Source organism: Narcine bancroftii, chromosome 7 (genome assembly GCF_036971445.1).
Source record: "Narcine bancroftii isolate sNarBan1 chromosome 7, sNarBan1.hap1, whole genome shotgun sequence".
Taxonomy (NCBI): Eukaryota; Metazoa; Chordata; class Chondrichthyes; order Torpediniformes; family Narcinidae; genus Narcine; species Narcine bancroftii.
Window position 1 is genome coordinate 206,026,932 of NC_091475.1, and position 17,812 is coordinate 206,044,743.

General features: G+C 42.6%; 1 protein-coding gene across 3 annotated transcripts in view; it reads right to left on the minus strand.

Annotated features, from left to right (window-relative positions):
* The window catches only part of pudp (pseudouridine 5'-phosphatase), an 86,222-nt gene that overhangs the window by 9,608 nt on the left and 58,802 nt on the right, over nt 1-17,812 (minus strand). Inside the window, exon 4 of one of the 3 annotated variants that reach the window (XM_069892070.1) lies at nt 11,857-14,420. The exons of 1 other annotated variant lie outside the window; for it this stretch is intronic. In XM_069892070.1, the coding sequence (XP_069748171.1) occupies nt 14,244-14,420 (177 nt within the window). In that variant the 3' untranslated portion in view covers nt 11,857-14,243. Of the gene's footprint in view, nt 1-11,856; nt 14,421-17,812 lie in introns of those variants that run through there. One more of the 3 variants, XM_069892071.1, reaches the window with a different exon arrangement.

Sequence of the window (17,812 nt, forward strand, 5' to 3'; positions counted from 1 at the left end):
AGCTTTGAGTCTCATGATACTGCCTTCAGTTCAAACCACCCAATGGAGCCATGTCCACGTTTTCTTTTTATGGTGAGACTGCAAGAGTTCGGCGGCGGGGGTGTTAAAGATACTGGAGTGGTCTCCAGAATTCTGGAAAAACGCTGGAGGAACTCAGCCGGTTATCGCAGCGTCCAAAGGAGGTAAAGATGTATCACCGCCATTTCGGCCCTGAGCCCTTCCTCCAGTATTCTGGAATGCTGATCTGTAAAATGGGACAGCACAGTTAGCACAATGACTGTGCAGGCGACCCAGGTTTGAATCCACCACCATCTACGTTCTCCCCATGACCTGCCTGGATTTCTTCAGGGCTTTCCTCCCACACTTGAGCATGTACAGAATTTGGCTGAAATTGGGGAACACAGGCTGGAAAGGCCCTCTACTATGGTGTATTGTTAAAAAAAAAATTTTTAAATTATGAACACCATCATGTCGGCTGAGGAACCTAAATTCGAGTCCGGCGCCTACCTGAAGGGGTGGGGGAGGGCAATGCTACCGGCCCCCATTTTGACAGCATTTCACAGGACCACAATTGGAAGGGTCCTGTCTGGCTGTGGCATTCTGTGGGAGTCAAAAGAATGGAAATCAAGTTGGAAAATGGACAATGCAGTTGACTAGGCTTAATCCTAGATGCTGAAGCATGTTCCAGGAGTCCTATAACCTGTTGCTTTTTCTAATTCTGACATTATCCTTGGCATGGCCATCAGGAATATAAAATGAAGGAAGAAAACTCAGGAAAAATACCAAAAAGAAGAGAAATTATACCTCATTTTAGAATTCACAACTAGTAGTAATTCATTCTATTTCACAGTCAGTAATATGGCAAAAAGTGTAGAGAACAAAACAAAGGACTCTACATCACCTTTGTTGACCTCACCAAAGCCTTCGACACCGTGAGCAGGAAAGGGCTTTGGCAAATACTAGAGCGCATCGGATGTCCCCCAAAGTTCCTCAACATGATTATCCAACTGCACGAAAACCAACAAGGTCGGGTCAGATACAGCAATGAGCTCTCTGAACCCTTCTCCATTAACAATGGCGTGAAGCAAGGCTGTGTTCTCGCACCAACCCTCTTTTCAATCTTCTTCAGCATGATGCTGAACCAAGCCATGAAAGACCCCAACAATGAAGACGCTGTTTACATCCGGTACCGCACGGATGGCAGTCTCTTCAATCTGAGGCGCCTGCAAGCTCACACCAAGACACAAGAGAAACTTGTCCGTGAACTACTCTTTGCAGATGATGCCGCTTTAGTTGCCCATTCAGAGCCAGCTCTTCAGCGCTTGACGTCCTGCTTTGCGGAAACTGCCAAAATGTTTGGCCTGGAAGTCAGCCTGAAGAAAACTGAGGTCCTCCATCAGCCAGCTCCCCACCATGACTACCAGCCCCCCCACATCTCCATCGGGCACACAAAACTCAAAACGGTCAACCAGTTTACCTATCTCGGCTGCACCATTTCATCAGATGCAAGGATCGACAATGAGATAGACAACAGACTCGCCAAGGCAAATAGCGCCTTTGGAAGACTACACAAAAGAGTCTGGAAAAACAACCAACTGAAAAACCTCACAAAGATAAGCGTATACAGAGCCGTTGTCATACCCACACTCCTGTTCGGCTCCGAATCATGGGTCCTCTACCGGCACCACCTACGGCTCCTAGAACGCTTCCACCAGCGTTGTCTCCGCTCCATCCTCAACATCCATTGGAGCGCTCACACCCCTAACGTCGAGGTACTCGAGATGGCAGAGGTCGACAGCATCGAGTCCACGCTGCTGAAGATCCAGCTGCGCTGGATGGGTCACGTCTCCAGAATGGAGGACCATCGCCTTCCCAAGATCGTATTATATGGCGAGCTCTCCACTGGCCACCGTGACAGAGGTGCACCAAAGAAAAGGTACAAGGACTGCCTAAAGAAATCTCTTGGTGCCTGCCAAATTGACCACCGCCAGTGGGCTGATAACGCCTCAAACCGTGCATCTTGGCGCCTCACAGTTTGGCGGGCAGCAGCCTCCTTTGAAGACCGCAGAGCCCACCTCACTGACAAAAGGCAAAGGAGGAAAAACCCAACACCCAACCCCAACCAACCAATTTTCCCTTGCAACCGCTGCAATCGTGTCTGCCTGTCCCGCATCGGACTGGTCAGCCACAAACGAGCCTGCAGCTGACGTGGACTTTTTACCCCCTCCATAAATCTTCGTCCGCGAAGCCAAGCCAAAGAAAGAATATGGCAACACGCAACTCATGCAAATTAAAAGGGTTCAGCCACTTTCATGCCTGTATTCAATTTCACCTGATCAGAAAGTGCAGTTTGCCGGGTCTATCATTGCTTTATTGGAATACAGAATCTGTTTCTGAACACATCCTGCACATTTAAGTCTATTTCCAAAAAGCCAAGTTTGTTTTCTTGCTCGGGAATGCAGTGACCAGCTTCCTTTCCTTTGGAGGGCATTGAAGGCCAACCATCAATTGAGTTACTGAAGTTTTTAAGTTTAGGCCTACAGTTCGGTAACAGGCTCTTCCTACCCACAAGCTCGATCCCCCCCAAACGCACCTATCAACCTACACCACCACCCCGCCCCCTTACGCTTTGGAGGGTGGGAGGAAAATGGACCACCCAGAGGAAACCCATGCAGACACGGGAAGAGCATAAAACCCCTTTCACACGGCGCCAATTCAAACCCGGGTCACTGGCGCTGTAATAGCGTTATGAAACCTGCAATGAAAACCGCACTACTCTGATCTTCGGTATTCACTTCGCAGAAAGAGATCATTTGGCCCATAATTTCCATGCCTGATCTTTGAATGAGAATCCAGTCAGCTGCATGAAATTCTCTATCCCTATCTCCGTTTGTTTATTTTTCTTCAAGCAACGTGCCCCCTCCAATATTTCTGGCCCAAAAGGTTTCTCCTTTGTACATTCAGCTCTGAAAAGTTTTTTTTCTTTCCCAACTTTCAAGAAATCCAAAATAATCTTTTACATTTTGACCAATAGTAACCTTCCTTGCTCCGAGGAGAACAATCCTGATTTCTCAGATGTAACCATGGACCTTCACTCAACCCTGGTGTTATCCTGGTCAATCATTTCTGCGTCGTCTCAATGACCATCGCACCTGTGCAGGTGATCAGAACTGGGGGCATCACTTCAGCTGTAACCCAGACAATAATGCAGCTTTTGTACTCAATGCCTGTTTATGGAGCCCACAACTGCTTCTTTACCAACAATATATTACTGGACGTTTCAGGCCTGAACCCTTCCTCAAGGTATGAGTTAAAAAAGGCTGGGGAAAGGGGAAGAATGGGAAGGGAGAAGAGTACAGACTGTGATGAAATATTTGGAAATGTCTTTGGGAGATAAATTGGTAAAAATTAGAATAAGAATAAACACACTTTAAAACAAATCTTATTTGAAATACTGAAGAATTCATATTCAGTGATTTTTACAGAAACTATGGAGAATGCTATGCACATTTCATAAGTAGGGGCTAATTGAAATGATGTCATGAAATGAATAGGCTATTTTCTTGGAAGAGTCAGGTTGTCTGTGTTGGACCTTTTTGCAAGGCTTTTGACCTCTCTGCAAAGTGCTCACTCAGAGGTCATTGAGAGGTTATTGTTTACCTAAAACAACAGATGGACTAGAAGACTGACTCCTATTGTTTGCTGGAGAAGGAGGGGGTTTTGCAAGTGAGAAAGAGAGAAGGACATGTGGCTGGCAGTTGGAATCTCAGAGAGAGGGAGAGACTGAACAGTGTCAGCCAGGAGAAGCTTGTTGGAACTGAAACAGAAGCTCCAGAGTGGCTGATGGCTGGAAGTGCTATCTGTCCGATGATTCTCTTGGAATAAGTGGAACAGAAAGGAACTCTGTGGTAGCCTGAAAGAAAGAGGTTACCATCTGGAGAACCCTGATGGGGCAAGTTTCATCAGCGAGACATTGAGGTGACTAATGGTGGTACCTCAGTTGTGGAAATCCTGGAACAACAAATCTCTCTCTGCAAACCCTACAAGAACCTTTCTCAGCAGTAAACATTTACCTTTCAAGCACCAAAGCCTGGTGAACTTTATACATGCTAAATTTTGTGCACAGTATAAGAATTGCCTGCAACCAGAGAACTTGGAAGAATGAGAAGTGAGATTGAACCAAATAACTTTTCTTAAATTTACACACACATTACATACACGTGCACTTAGAATTAGAAGGGGGTTAAATTGGGTTAGTTAAGTTAATAGTGATAAGTTAAAGTTTGATTCTGTTTTCATGTTTAAAGATATTTTAAAAATAACTTTTGTTTAAATAACTACTTGTCGTGGTGAATATCTATTGCTGCTGGATTTTGATGTCCTTTGGGCTCGTAACAAGACCAACTGACAAAAGGTGTCAATTGAATATGATAAGAGGACAGGAGAGAGGAAAGGTGAGGATTGATTGGGGGAGGATGGATTTCAGATTTATTGTCAGACATGGCATCACATACAACCCTGAGATACTTTATCCTGCAAGCAAGGCAGAATTACCACTAATTGGTAGTGCAAAAGAAAATTGTACACAACGTACATATGTAAACAAATAATGCAGATAACAAATGATGTGATCTCCCAGTCTGTGTCGATAAGGAATATATCTTTACCTTCTGTGGACTCTGCGATACTTGCTGAGTTCATCAACCATTCCTGTGTCTTTACTACAACACAGCATCTGCAGACTTTTGTGTTTCAGTCTTTGCCAACAATGTTCGGCCACTTTTAAAGATCTATGTAGGTGAATCTTCATGCCCAGAACACCTCAGGGGTTTCCTTAATCCTACTTGTCATGGCCTTATCATGATCCCTTCTATCAGAATTCAGAATCAGAATCAGGATTTATTGTCAGGAACAAGTCATGAAATTTGATGTTTTGCGGCATCACAGGGCATTCATATTATAACCATCTTACAAGATTACTATAAAAACATTAATTGTGCATGAAAAGTAAGGCAGTGCCATTGGTTCATTGATTATTCAGGAATCTGATGGCAGCGGTGAAGAAGCTGTCCTTGTGCCGCTGAGTGCCCGTCTTTAGGCTCCTGTACCTTGGTAGCAGAGTGAAGAGGGCCTGGCCTGGGTGGGGGGAATCTTTGAGGATAGAGGCTGCTTTTTTAAGACACCGCCTCATGGAGTTGTCCTCGATGGAGTGAAGTCTGGTGCCTGTGGAGTTGTCCTCGATGGAGTGAAGTCTGGTGCCTGTGATGCTGCAGGCCGAGTTAACAACCCTCTGGAGTTTATTCTTGTTATGAGAGTTGGTGCCTCCATAACAGACAGTGATGCAACCAGCCAGAATTCTCTCCACGGCACACCTGTAGAAGTTTATTATAAGAGTCTTTGGTGATATATTGAACAGCCTCAGACACCTCACAGATTATAGCCGCTGGCGAGCCTTCTTTGTGATTGCATCAACATGGAGGCTTCAGGACAGATCTTCAGAGATGTTGACTCCCAGGAATTTGAAGTTCTTGACCTTCTCCACTACTATGCCCTTGATGAGGACTGGGTCCTCATCTCCTTCTAGTCCAATTCTAATTCCTGGGGTGTGTACTGACCAAGATAAATTAGTTCTATGCCCCTTTGTGCTTCAAATTATGATGAGTAATTTTATTAATTTTGTTTTATTGAAGTCCTTGGGGGGCATGATAGGATAGATGTTGATATTTTCCATATGGGAGAGCCTCAAATGATGGTACAACATTACATGAGTAAAACACAAGAGCCTGCAGACACCGTGATTTCAGTAAAAGCAAAATTCTGCAGAAACTCAGCAGGTCTGTGTACTTTATTTGGTAAAGATAAAGATACATAACCAATGTTTCAGGCCTGAGCCCTTCATCAAGGTATGATGAAAATGTAGGCAGGTGCTCTCCAACTGGTTGGCATTAACATTAACTTCTCAGATTTCTGCTGGCCCACTCTCCATCCTCCCTCTCTTCACTCTTGTGTTCTTTCCTCCAGCTCTCCACCCCCTTCCCACTCCATTCACAGAACCATCCTCCACCCCACCCCATTCCCATTTGCTGGTGTGCCCTCCCTCCTTTATCCACCTATTACCTCCTGCCTGTGGACCTTGCTCTTCTCCCTGCTCCACCTCCTCCACCATTTTGTCAGGGTACCTGCCAACATTTTGCTCCTACCTTGATGAAGGTCTCAAGCCTGAAACGTTGGTTATCTATCTTTATCTAATCAGTGGTTCTCAATCTTTCCTTCCCACTCACGTACCACTTTAAGTAAACAGGAGTTGGGAAGTCAAGACATTGGTGAGGCCACGTTTGGAATATTGTGTGCAGTTTTGGTCGCCGATTTATAGGAAGGATATAAACAGAATAGAGAGTGCAGAGAAGATTTACAATAATGTTGCCGAGGTTTCAGGTTTTGAGTTACAGTAAAAGGTTGAGCAGGCTGGGACTTTAGAAGATTGAGGGGTGATTTGATAGAGGTATTTAAAATTATGAGGGGGGACTGAAAGAGTCAATGGGACAGGCTTTTTCCATTGAGTGGGGGAGATTCAAACATGGATTGAGATTGAAGGGGGAAAAGTTTAGGGGAAACATCAGGGGGAAGTTCTTCACTAGGAAGGTGATGAGAGTGTGGAATGAGCTTCCGGCCAAAGTGCTAAATGCCGGTTTGATTTCAATTTTTAAGGAAAGGTTGGATAGGTATATGGACGAGAGAGGTGTGGAAGGTATTGGGCCAGGTGTGCGTCAATGGGACTAGGTGGGAAAAAGTGTTCGGCATAGATTAGCAGGGCCAAACTGGCCTGTTTCTTTGCTGTAATTGTTATATGGTTAAATGTGTTCAAGAAAGTTTTCTCAACGAATATACAGTAGAAGTCCAAAATTCCAGATGGCAGAACTCTGGAACTTTTCGAAAATTCTCAAACTATAAATTTAGTAGGGTTTTGTGTGCATGTGTGTACGTGTTAAGTGCCACAGGAGCACAGCGACAAATGGTGACACACTTAAGACAGGTAATCTTATTACAAAGAAATTTGTTTGCATATTGTATTTTTCTCTTACAATGTTCATTTTTTTTTAAATAATTTCAGCATTATAACTTCTTTTGTAGTGAAAAATGTAATATTTACATTTTTGTCAACTGTTGGCTTTATTTTTCTTTAAAACTGCCTTTTTTAATAAATGAAGCATGCTGTTTTTTTCTAATTAATAAACTATCGATATTTACTTGTTCATTTCTTTATTTCTCTTTAAATTTGAATTTTAAAAGTATTGCCTGAAAATCCAAAAGTCTGGACTGACCCAATCCTGATTTAAGGATTTCTACTGTATCAAGATACCAACTAGAGAGAGTTAATACTGGATATCTATTAGGGAATGAGGCAGGACAGGTGTCAGAATTATGTGCAGGGGAACACTTTGGGTCCAGTGATCGTAATGCCATTAGTTTCAAGGTAATTATTGATAGGAATAGATCTGGGCCTCAGGCTGAGATTCTAAATTGGATTCAGAAATGAGAAAGGATCTTAGAAGATGAAATTTCGAGAGTTGAGTTTGTACGTTCCTGTAAGAATTAAAGGCAAAGTTAACAGGCATAAGGGACTTTGATTTTGGAAGGATATTGAGGATCTGGTTAAGAAGAGGAGTACAGCAGATAAAGTCATCAACAGGCAAATGAGGTACTTGAGGAGTATAAAAAATGTTCCTTTTGAAGATCAGAGTGGTTAGCCATGTATGGAATCTGAAGATAAGGAGGAAATCTTAAATGAGATTTTGCATCTGTATTTACTCAGGGCCAGACAAGATATTCCATCAGACAGACATTGAGGGAAGCCAAGGCAAAAACTGCAGGGACCCTGGCAGATATAATTAAAACATCCTACGTCACAGGTGAGCTGCCAGAGCATTGGATTGCTCCATTGTTTAAAAAAGGCTCCAAAAATAATCCAGGAAATTATAAGCCAGTGAGCATGACATCAGTCGTGGTTAAGTTAGTGAAACGTTTTCTAAGAGATTGGATATACAACTATTTGGATAGTCAGGGACTGATTAGAGATAGTCAACATGGCTTTGTGCATGGTAGGTCATGTTTAACAAATCCCAGAGTTTTATGAGGATGTTACCAATAACGTTGATGAAGGAAAGGTTGTGAATGTTGTCTACATAAACTTCTGTAAGGCCTGTGACCATGTTCTACATGGGAGGTAGTCAGGAAAATTCAGTCACTTGGTATTCATGGTGAGGTCGTAAACTGGATTCAACATTGGCTTAACGAGAGAAGCCAATGGGTGACTTCCTCTCTGACTGGAGCCTGTGATTTGTGGTGTGCCTCAAGAATCAGTGCTGGGGGCCCATTCTTGCTTGTCAGCTGTATTAATGATCAAGATAATTATGTGGGAAATTGGATCAGCAAGTTTGCAGATGACACAGATTAGTAAGTGTAGAGGACATGAGAGAAGGCTTTCTAGTCTTGCATTGATCTGGACTCACTGAAAAAAGTAGACTGCCAAATTCCAGATTAATGCAATTTAATGCAGACGTGTGAGGTGTTGCCGTTTGGAAGGGCAAACCAAAGTAGGCCATAAGCAGTAAATGGAAGGGTGCTGAGGGGGCGATAGAACAGGAGGGATCTGAGAGTAGATTCGTAATTCCAGAAATAATGAATATGCTGGGAATAGAAGGATATGGATCATGTGCATGCACCAGACATTTAGTTTCATTTGGAATCATATTTGGTGCCGACATTGTGGGCAGAATGTCCTATTTCTGTTCTGTTCTATATTCTAGCTTGATTAAAACTCCTTCCACACAACCAAAATCTATGTTCACTTGTGGGTTTTTTTATATCCCCCACCAGGGCAGATCACTTTGTGGGAATTTATTTGAACAAGACCAAAAGACCACAGACCATTAAATATAGGAGCAGAAGTTTGACCATTCAGTCCGTCAAGTCTGTTCTGCCTGCTTGTCTTGTGCTTCCAAGCTATATGCAAAACATCCTTGACAAAGCAGTACTACAATTTCTTTTTATATACATGACTACAAGTTCACTACAACTAGAATTTGCTAAACATTTTTGATGGATAGTTTGATGAAAGGCAACTTGTGAAACTGCTACATTCTCAGTCATTAAAAGGTGTCATTTTGTTAACATTTGACAATGGAGGATCAAAGCAGAGAAGGTCACTATTTGCCCCCTTCAATTCCAAGCTGCTACCATAGAAGACTACAGCACAGAGACAGGACCATCGGCCCATCTAGTCTATGCTGAAGTATTATTCTGCCTAGTCCCACTGACCTGCACCCAGTTCAAATCCCTCCCATCCATGTACCTGTCCAAATTTTTCTCAAATGAAAAAAATTGAGCCTGCATTTACTTCAGCTGGTAGCTCATTCCATACTCCCACTATTTGATCTGTGAAGAAATTCCCTGTAATGTTGCCCCCAAATGTCTTCCCTTTCATCCTTAACCAAGGTCCTCTGGTTTGCATCTCATCTAATCTCAGTGGAAAAAAGCCAGTCTCATCACCAAACAAAAGAGGCAGAACCAATGCAAGTGGGATGTGAGAGGCAGTGTGTGGAGAACGGACATCTTGCTCTTCACAAGGCTTTTAAAACCTATAAATACCATACATCCAGCTTCAAGATTCATTAAATTTGCAAGTACATCTACTGTTCCCCTTGTGATCTCCTGTACATTGTAGAGACTGAACAGAATGGGAGGTTGTTTTGTTGATCACTTTCGCTCTGTCTGCAGCAATAGTGGGGAACTCCCAGTGGCCATATTCAATTCCGTGCCCCATTCCCACACCAGCATGTCTGTCCATGGCCTCATGCACTGCCTTATTGCAGGAACAAAACCTCCTTTTCCATCTGGTCACTCTCCCAACATTAACATTGACCTCTGGTTTCTGTTAGGCCCATCCCCCCTCTTTCTCTCTCCCTCCCACCCATATCTACCTATGACCTCTTGCCTCTGGGCCTGTGCTCCTCCCTCACCCCCCCCCCCACACCTTTTTTATTCAGGCATCCACCTGCTTTTTGCTCATACCTTGGTGAAGGGCTCAAGCCCAAACATTGGTTATATATCTTTGTGTCATACAGAGACTGCATGACCTGCTGAGTTTCTCCACCATGTGTTGTGCATTAAACTACAACCAGAGCCTGCAGACTTTCCTGTTTAATTTCAAGATTTGCTCATTTTCCTCCAGAAATGCTGCTTAAACTGTTGAGTTGCTCCGGTAATTTGTTTATCGTTCAAGATTCACAATCTGGACTCAGGTGCTCGTGTTGCAATGAAGGTACGGGCAGGCTGATGTGAAATGGCACTGAAGAAGAATGACATCTGTATGACCAAAGGATCCATAGCCTAGTATAATTTACTTCTTTCTGAATGCAATTCATCAATGCCTACATGATGAATAAATTCACAAAATGTTCGCACTCTGAGAGCCTGACTCTATCTTCAATATGTTAATGTAAACAGCATTTCTATCCATGTTTTTAAGTGATATATCTGCCACTTCTTTTCAAACACCCAACCAAAGCTTCAATGCGAATAGGAGAATTAACACTTACTACACAGGAATGTAATTTTCAGTCATACCTGTAATTTGAACTTGTGTACAAACACACCCGCAAAGCAGGACGTCAAGCGCTGAAGAGCTGGCTCTGAATGGGCAACTAAAGCGGCATCATCTGCAAAGAGTAGTTCACGGACAAGTTTCTCTTGTGTCTTGGTGTGAGCTTGCAGGCGCCTCAGATTGAAGAGACTGCCATCCGTGCGGTACCGGATGTAAACAGCGTCTTCATTGTTGGGGTCTTTCATGGCTTGGTTCAGCATCATGCTGAAGAAGATTGAAAAGAGGGTTGGTGCGAGAACACAGCCTTGCTTCACGCCATTGTTAATGGAGCCTGGAAGTCAGCCTGAAGAAAACTGAGGTCCTCCATCAGCCAGCTCCCCACCATGACTACCAGCCCCCCCACATCTCCATCGGGCACACAAAACTCAAAACGGTCAACCAGTTTACCTATCTCGGCTGCACCATTTCATCAGATGCAAGGATCGACAATGAGATAGACAACAGACTCGCCAAGGCAAATAGCGCCTTTGGAAGACTACACAAAAGAGTCTGGAAAAACAACCAACTGAAAAACCTCACAAAGATAAGCGTATACAGAGCCGTTGTCATACCCACACTCCTGTTCGGCTCCGAATCATGGGTCCTCTACCGGCACCACCTACGGCTCCTAGAACGCTTCCACCAGCGTTGTCTCCGCTCCATCCTCAACATCCATTGGAGCGCTCACACCCCTAACGTCGAGGTACTCGAGATGGCAGAGGTCGACAGCATCGAGTCCACGCTGCTGAAGATCCAGCTGCGCTGGATGGGTCACGTCTCCAGAATGGAGGACCATCGCCTTCCCAAGATCGTATTATATGGCGAGCTCTCCACTGGCCACCGTGACAGAGGTGCACCAAAGAAAAGGTACAAGGACTGCCTAAAGAAATCTCTTGGTGCCTGCCACATTGACCACCGCCAGTGGGCTGATAACGCCTCAAACCGTGCATCTTGGCGCCTCACAGTTTGGCGGGCAGCAGCCTCCTTTGAAGAAGACCGCAGAGCCCACCTCACTGACAAAAGGCAAAGGAGGAAAAACCCAACACCCAACCCCAACCAACCAATTTTCCCTTGCAACCGCTGCAATCGTGTCTGCCTGTCCCGCATCGGACTTGTCAGCCACAAACGAGCCTGCAGCTGACGTGGACTTTTTACCCCCTCCATAAATCTTCGTCCGCGAAGCCAAGCCAAAGATAAACAAACACACCCAAACATACACCATTTAGTTTAATAATTAATGAAATATATCAATAATCATCTTCCTAGAAATTGATGATACAAAATAGATATGACATCATATATATTGAGAGAATTTGAGTCAAACAAATATTTTCTGAAGATGTCTCAAAACAAGTGAGTAAAATCCAGACACATAATCACTTATATAACAATCCAAAGTGATTACTTTAAAAGGGACTGATTCCGTCCAAAATCTACAAGCCTTTGAACACCAAAACGTTAAACTATTAATTTTAAAATCATAAAACAGATGGAATAGATGGAGAGCAGCATTTGTTTTGCTTATATTGATGCACCTCGAACTGAGAGCAATGGAGTGGTCAGTTCCCAATTCCAGACGAATGTTACTGGGTAGATATGGAAGCAGTGTTAAGCTCTAACGACTCCACTCCACCAAACGTTCCCAGGAAGGCAGGCTTTCACTTCAAAAACTAGTGAAAATGTTTTCCACCAATTATACCTAATAATGTGGTTGATGGAAGCAGAATTATACATCAAGCCCTGAGTGATATATGGATGTGCAACTTCAAGAAATAATTAATTAGGCATTCCACGTACAGTATAAATCTTTCTTCTTACAGTCAGTTGAACAGTATATTCGGAGGTAATTTTCACTCAACCTTTAGACTCAATAGAATAAAGAAAGCACTTCTAATGAAAGATAACTGACCTAAAATGTGAATTGTACAGATGCTGCCTGGCCTGCTGAGTATTTCCAATATTTTCTGCTTTTATTTCTGTGCATTTTTAATATTTAACTCAGTGGGCTGGGATGATGTCAATAATGAAGTCGAGGAAGGAATATCCATAAAAAACAGAACACAACAATAATTTTATCCTCTCCATGAGGAACTTGCTCCGCAAAAACTATGCAGTGTCCCGGCCGTCAAATTGCATTAAGCACGCCACAAACAATAAAACCTGAAACTTGAAATAAAAGCAGAAAATGCTGTAGTCATTCAGCAAGTCAGGGCCTCTTCTGAAAGGTTATTGATCTGAGTTGTTTCTCTGCAGGGCTTTTGCCTAGCCTGCCGAGTTCTCCAGCTTCTGCATAACACTGAGGCAACAGCAGGTTAGGGAGGAGAAAGCGAACATAAGAAATGTGACACAAATGTTCTCAGCCATTTAAAAATGACTGACTATGGAACAAAATCTTTAAACAATGCATTGGTGAACTGCTCTATCCGTTCTTTTGATAATCCAGGAGACTGCAGATGGTGGATAATTGTGATACAGCTGATCAATCTCCGCTATTATTCAGCGTATCTGTCCTCAGCTGAGAGCTATTATTTGCTCTTTTATTCTTCATTTTTATCATGTACAATATATCATGGAATTATGCTAATTCTGCAATAAAAGTAATGAACATTAACTGATAGATAATGAGTTGCAAATGGGCTCGACAGCAATCAGAAACAAAACACAACTAAATAGACAATAGGAGCTGGAGTAGGCCCTTCGGCCCGTCAAGCCAGCACCGCCATTTTACAGATCATGGCTGATCACTACCATCAGTACCCCTTTCCAGCCTTATCCCCATAAAAAAAACTCCCCACAAGACCTTTGGATTTGACTGAGAACATTTTGAGAGCTCTAACTGGACGAGCCCCAATACTGTAAAGTACCATTTCCATTTCATGAATAAAAGTTGTGCAAAACAAATACTGTGGATACAAATTAATTTTACAGCTAATGGTGGCTTTCACCGGACATGAATTCTGCTCTGTCCTGATTATTTATGGATCCAACGTGAGTGGTGTCCTTGAATTCACTGGCCATGCAGAACACACAATAAGGTCCCTTGTTCCATCAAAAAACAATAGTGATCTTTGGACTTTATGACTTCATTGCAGACCAAGAGATTGGATGCCATATATCTCCATGAAATCCACCATGGAGAATTCATCACTACTAAAGTTTTTTAAAAAATCAAAACTTAGCACATGGTCATTCTTTTAGTTTACAAGCAGAGCCTTAATGATGATTTTCAAGCCATTTTTCAAATTGAATTAGCCACTTCAGATTTGTAAAACCAGGCTGGAAAGGCTAAAGGTAGCAATATAGGTGGGTACAATCTCAATGGTCAAGAGACATGTGGATAGGAAATATTTTGAAAGATCTGAGCCGAATGGAGGTAAACTGGACTGTCTCAGGTAGACAACTTGGTCAGCATGACCAAGGGCTTGTTTCTGCCACATATAATGACTGGGGCATAGGTGCAGAGGTCGTCTCTATTATATTGTTGGGGGCCAATATTTCACCCTCAAACAGGCAATTTTTTAAAAAATTGAATGGTATCCTTCCTCTCAGGATTAAGAGAGAAAAAAGAAACCAATTCTGTGCTTTGAAGCTGGCCAAAAGACTAATCGTATGCAGGCAAGCTGAACAATTCCGGCTTGAAATCTTCCATTGTCTTGATTACCAAGGTGGCGTGCTTCGTAGACTCTGGGTCCAGCTGTGGATCTGGAATTTGGACCACCTGCATTCCTGCTGCTAACGCCGCCTTAACTCCATTCGGGGAATCTTCAAACACAAGGCACTAGTGAAGAGAAAACACAGTTCTTTTTGAATTATGTACCGATTCTCTGGAATCCTTAAAACTCTTGATCCTAACCCTCCCTTGAACCATTCATCAGCCACACTTTCATCCAGAAACTAATTTTTCTTGGATTTGACTGCAAAGTTATTTGGGTATTTTGTCCAACTGGCCTCCTTGTGTGCTCATCAGAAGAATGAATGACAGCAGGCTTCAAAATGACCGAGAATATAATGACTAATTTAATACTCATATATGACATAACAGGATTTAGAAATAGTGAATCTAATACTTTCCACATTCCAACTTTCTCCCTTATTCCTTGAGGTGATTTAGAGCCAAGTGTAGCTTCCCAACACTACCTTGGCTATAATCATGGAACGTAGAAACCTACAACCAGTACAGGCCTTCACCTCACAGTCCCAACATAATCACCGACTCCATCAACTGCCTAGAATTTCCCAACTCTCCATTTTTCTCAGTTCCATGTACCTATCTAATAATCTCTTACCTGCCTCCACCACAGATGGTGGCAGCGCATTCCATTCACCCACCCCTCTGTGTGAAAAACTAAGCATCCCGCCCCTATACTTACTCCAGAGCACCTTAAAACTATGCCCACAGTGATGTTTCCCATTTCAGCCCTGGGAAAAAGCCCCCAGGTCATCCACACAATCGATGTCTCTTTTGTACAACTCTTTGAATTCAGCCCTCATCCATCATCACTCCAAGGAGAAAAGACCAAATTTAATCAACCTAACCTCATAAGGCATTTTCTCTAATCCCGGCAACAGCCTTGTAAATCTCTTCTGCACCCTCTCTATAGCGTCCACATCTTTCCTGAGGTGAATAGACTGAACACAGTAGACCAAAAAGTCTTATGCAGCTGCAATGTTTCCTCTTGAACTCAATCCCACACACCAAAAACCTTCTTAATAACACCTTCAACCTGTGCAGCAGGTTTGTGTTTTGGAGACAAGGATCCAAGATTTCTCAGTTCATCCACACTGCTCAAAGTCCTCCCTTTAATACTGTATTCAAATTTGACCTACTGAAATAAACCACCTCACATTTTTCTGGGTTAAACTCCATCTGCCACTTCTCAGCCAGGTCACTTTTAAAAATCACAAAGTGGAGGAGTCCCAGAACAGATCCTGGCAGAACACCACTGGTCACTGACATCCATGCATTATACAAACCATCTACAACCCCTTTTCTGGGCAAGCCAATTATGTATGCACAAAACAAGGCCTCCTTAGTTCTCATGACTCCTTACTTTCTGAATGAGCCTTGCATGGGGAATATTACCAAATGCCTCGCTGAAATCTATATACATGACATCCACCCCTCTAACTTCATCAGTGTTCTTTGTTACATCATTTTTAAAAAATCAATCAGGCTCGTGAGACATGACCTCCTCCTGACAAAACCATGCTGACTATCTCTAATCAGATTATGCTTCTCTAAAGGCTTGTAAATCAGGATCTTCTCCAACACTTTGCCCACCACTGAAGTGAGGCCTACTGGTCTATAATTCCTGGGTTATCTCTACTCCTTTTCTTGAACAGGGGAATAACATTTGCAACCCTCAATGCTCCAGGACTCATGTTTCCAGTGATGTTGCGAAGATCATCTCAGCCATCTCTTCCCTCAATTCCCACAGTTACCTTGGGTAAATTTCATCTGTCTGGTCAGCTACTTTCAAGTGTTTTATTTTCCCCATCAGAGCACAATTATGACAAGATCAAATAAATGACAGTATTGCCTCAATTCTGTAACTTTTTTTTTAAAAAGTGAGAGAAAATAATACATTTTTTGATTCTAACATAATGGAAAAACTAACTTGACATCAAACAGATTCTCAAGGATGTCACCCATCACCTCCCTGAGGTAAAGGGAATAGACTAGTATAGTTTTGATCAGAGTTAAAAACAGGAACAATCACATTCTGTTTTTGACACATTTTATAGAGCTCCTGATGAAATGCAAGGAACAACATTTAAGACTTCTCTCCTCTTTCTTGAAACATGGCTGTATTCTTCCAAGCCTTGATCTCAAAGGCCTTTCAGTCCTATTTTGTGTTACAAAATGCATCTCAATTACAGGTTTTTACACAGGCGAGTATTTTGATGACAGCAGCCCCTGTCTTTCTCCAAGCACAAGACAGTCCATTTCCATTAATGTTTTCAGTACTTTGAACTCTATCCATGTCAAAGAAAAAGCAGATTTTGCAAACTGGCTTTGTCGTTCAGTGTCTATCCACTCGACAGAATTGACTCAGACTCCCTTAAAATCCCCCAGTGTCCGTGATGAAAGCTCTAAAAGCTCAACTGTGATACAGTCTGACTTTCCGTGAGTAAGCTTAAAAGCTGCACAAAATAGCATTATCAGACCCTTCAGAAACGCTTTATATTGAGAAATTGCATAGAAATGCTCTTGACAAGCTTGCAATGAAGGACCTAATTGACTTCTGTGATGTCACAGAGTTTGTATGCAAGCAACCAACTACAACTCGAGTAATGGGCATATAATAGAAGGGCTTAACTAATTCCCGGAAACTGGAGGCAATTAAAACTCTTTATTATGAAAGAAGCCAAGCTAATGACCCATAATCATTACATTTATTTGTCACAGCAAATATATACGCATCAGGCGTGCGTGCTCTTGGGGTTTTGCTTTACACAATGACCTCCTCAACATCGTGGGATTCGTGCCAAATTTGGTGGCAGGGAAGGGCATCCCATAAACATACACAAAAACGCAGACACACATCAACATACTAAAACTGTTAATGCTACAGAGGGGGTCTTGAAAACTAAAGAGGTAAACTTCAAAGGCAACAAAGTATCAGATCACACATCAAAGTTTTCCAATAGCATCAACCTGTAGATAGGAAAATGCAATTCGTCACTTGCGTTTACCCAGTGCCTGGTATATATTTCAAAGGGCATTTGTGTGATAAAGGAAAATCATCTTCCCAGTCACGCCAGTCCCATTAATTATCCTAAGATGAAGAATTATGAATTCTGTTGTAGTACAGAATATTGATTCTGGATTGTAGAATATCGTGCAAAGACAAATCCCATTCTCATGTTGCATCTCTGAGGTGTGGGAGCAATTCCAGTTTAATAAAGTGCTGTAGACAAAAATATGGAGTTGGTGTTCAGTCCACATTACTTTGAATTTACCTGCCACACAGGTGACAGTTGTGTAAAATGAGGTCGACCAAGCTTTCAAAATTGGAAGGCGATCATCTCAGTGCATGGTTTTAAAATGACATCAAGTCTGCAGTGGACTCCAATGTTAGCAGGATGCAGTCCTTTCCTGCCATAGAAATAGATCCTTAGGCCACTGGTTACCTGAGCTAGTCCCATTTGCCTGTAATTTGTCCAGAT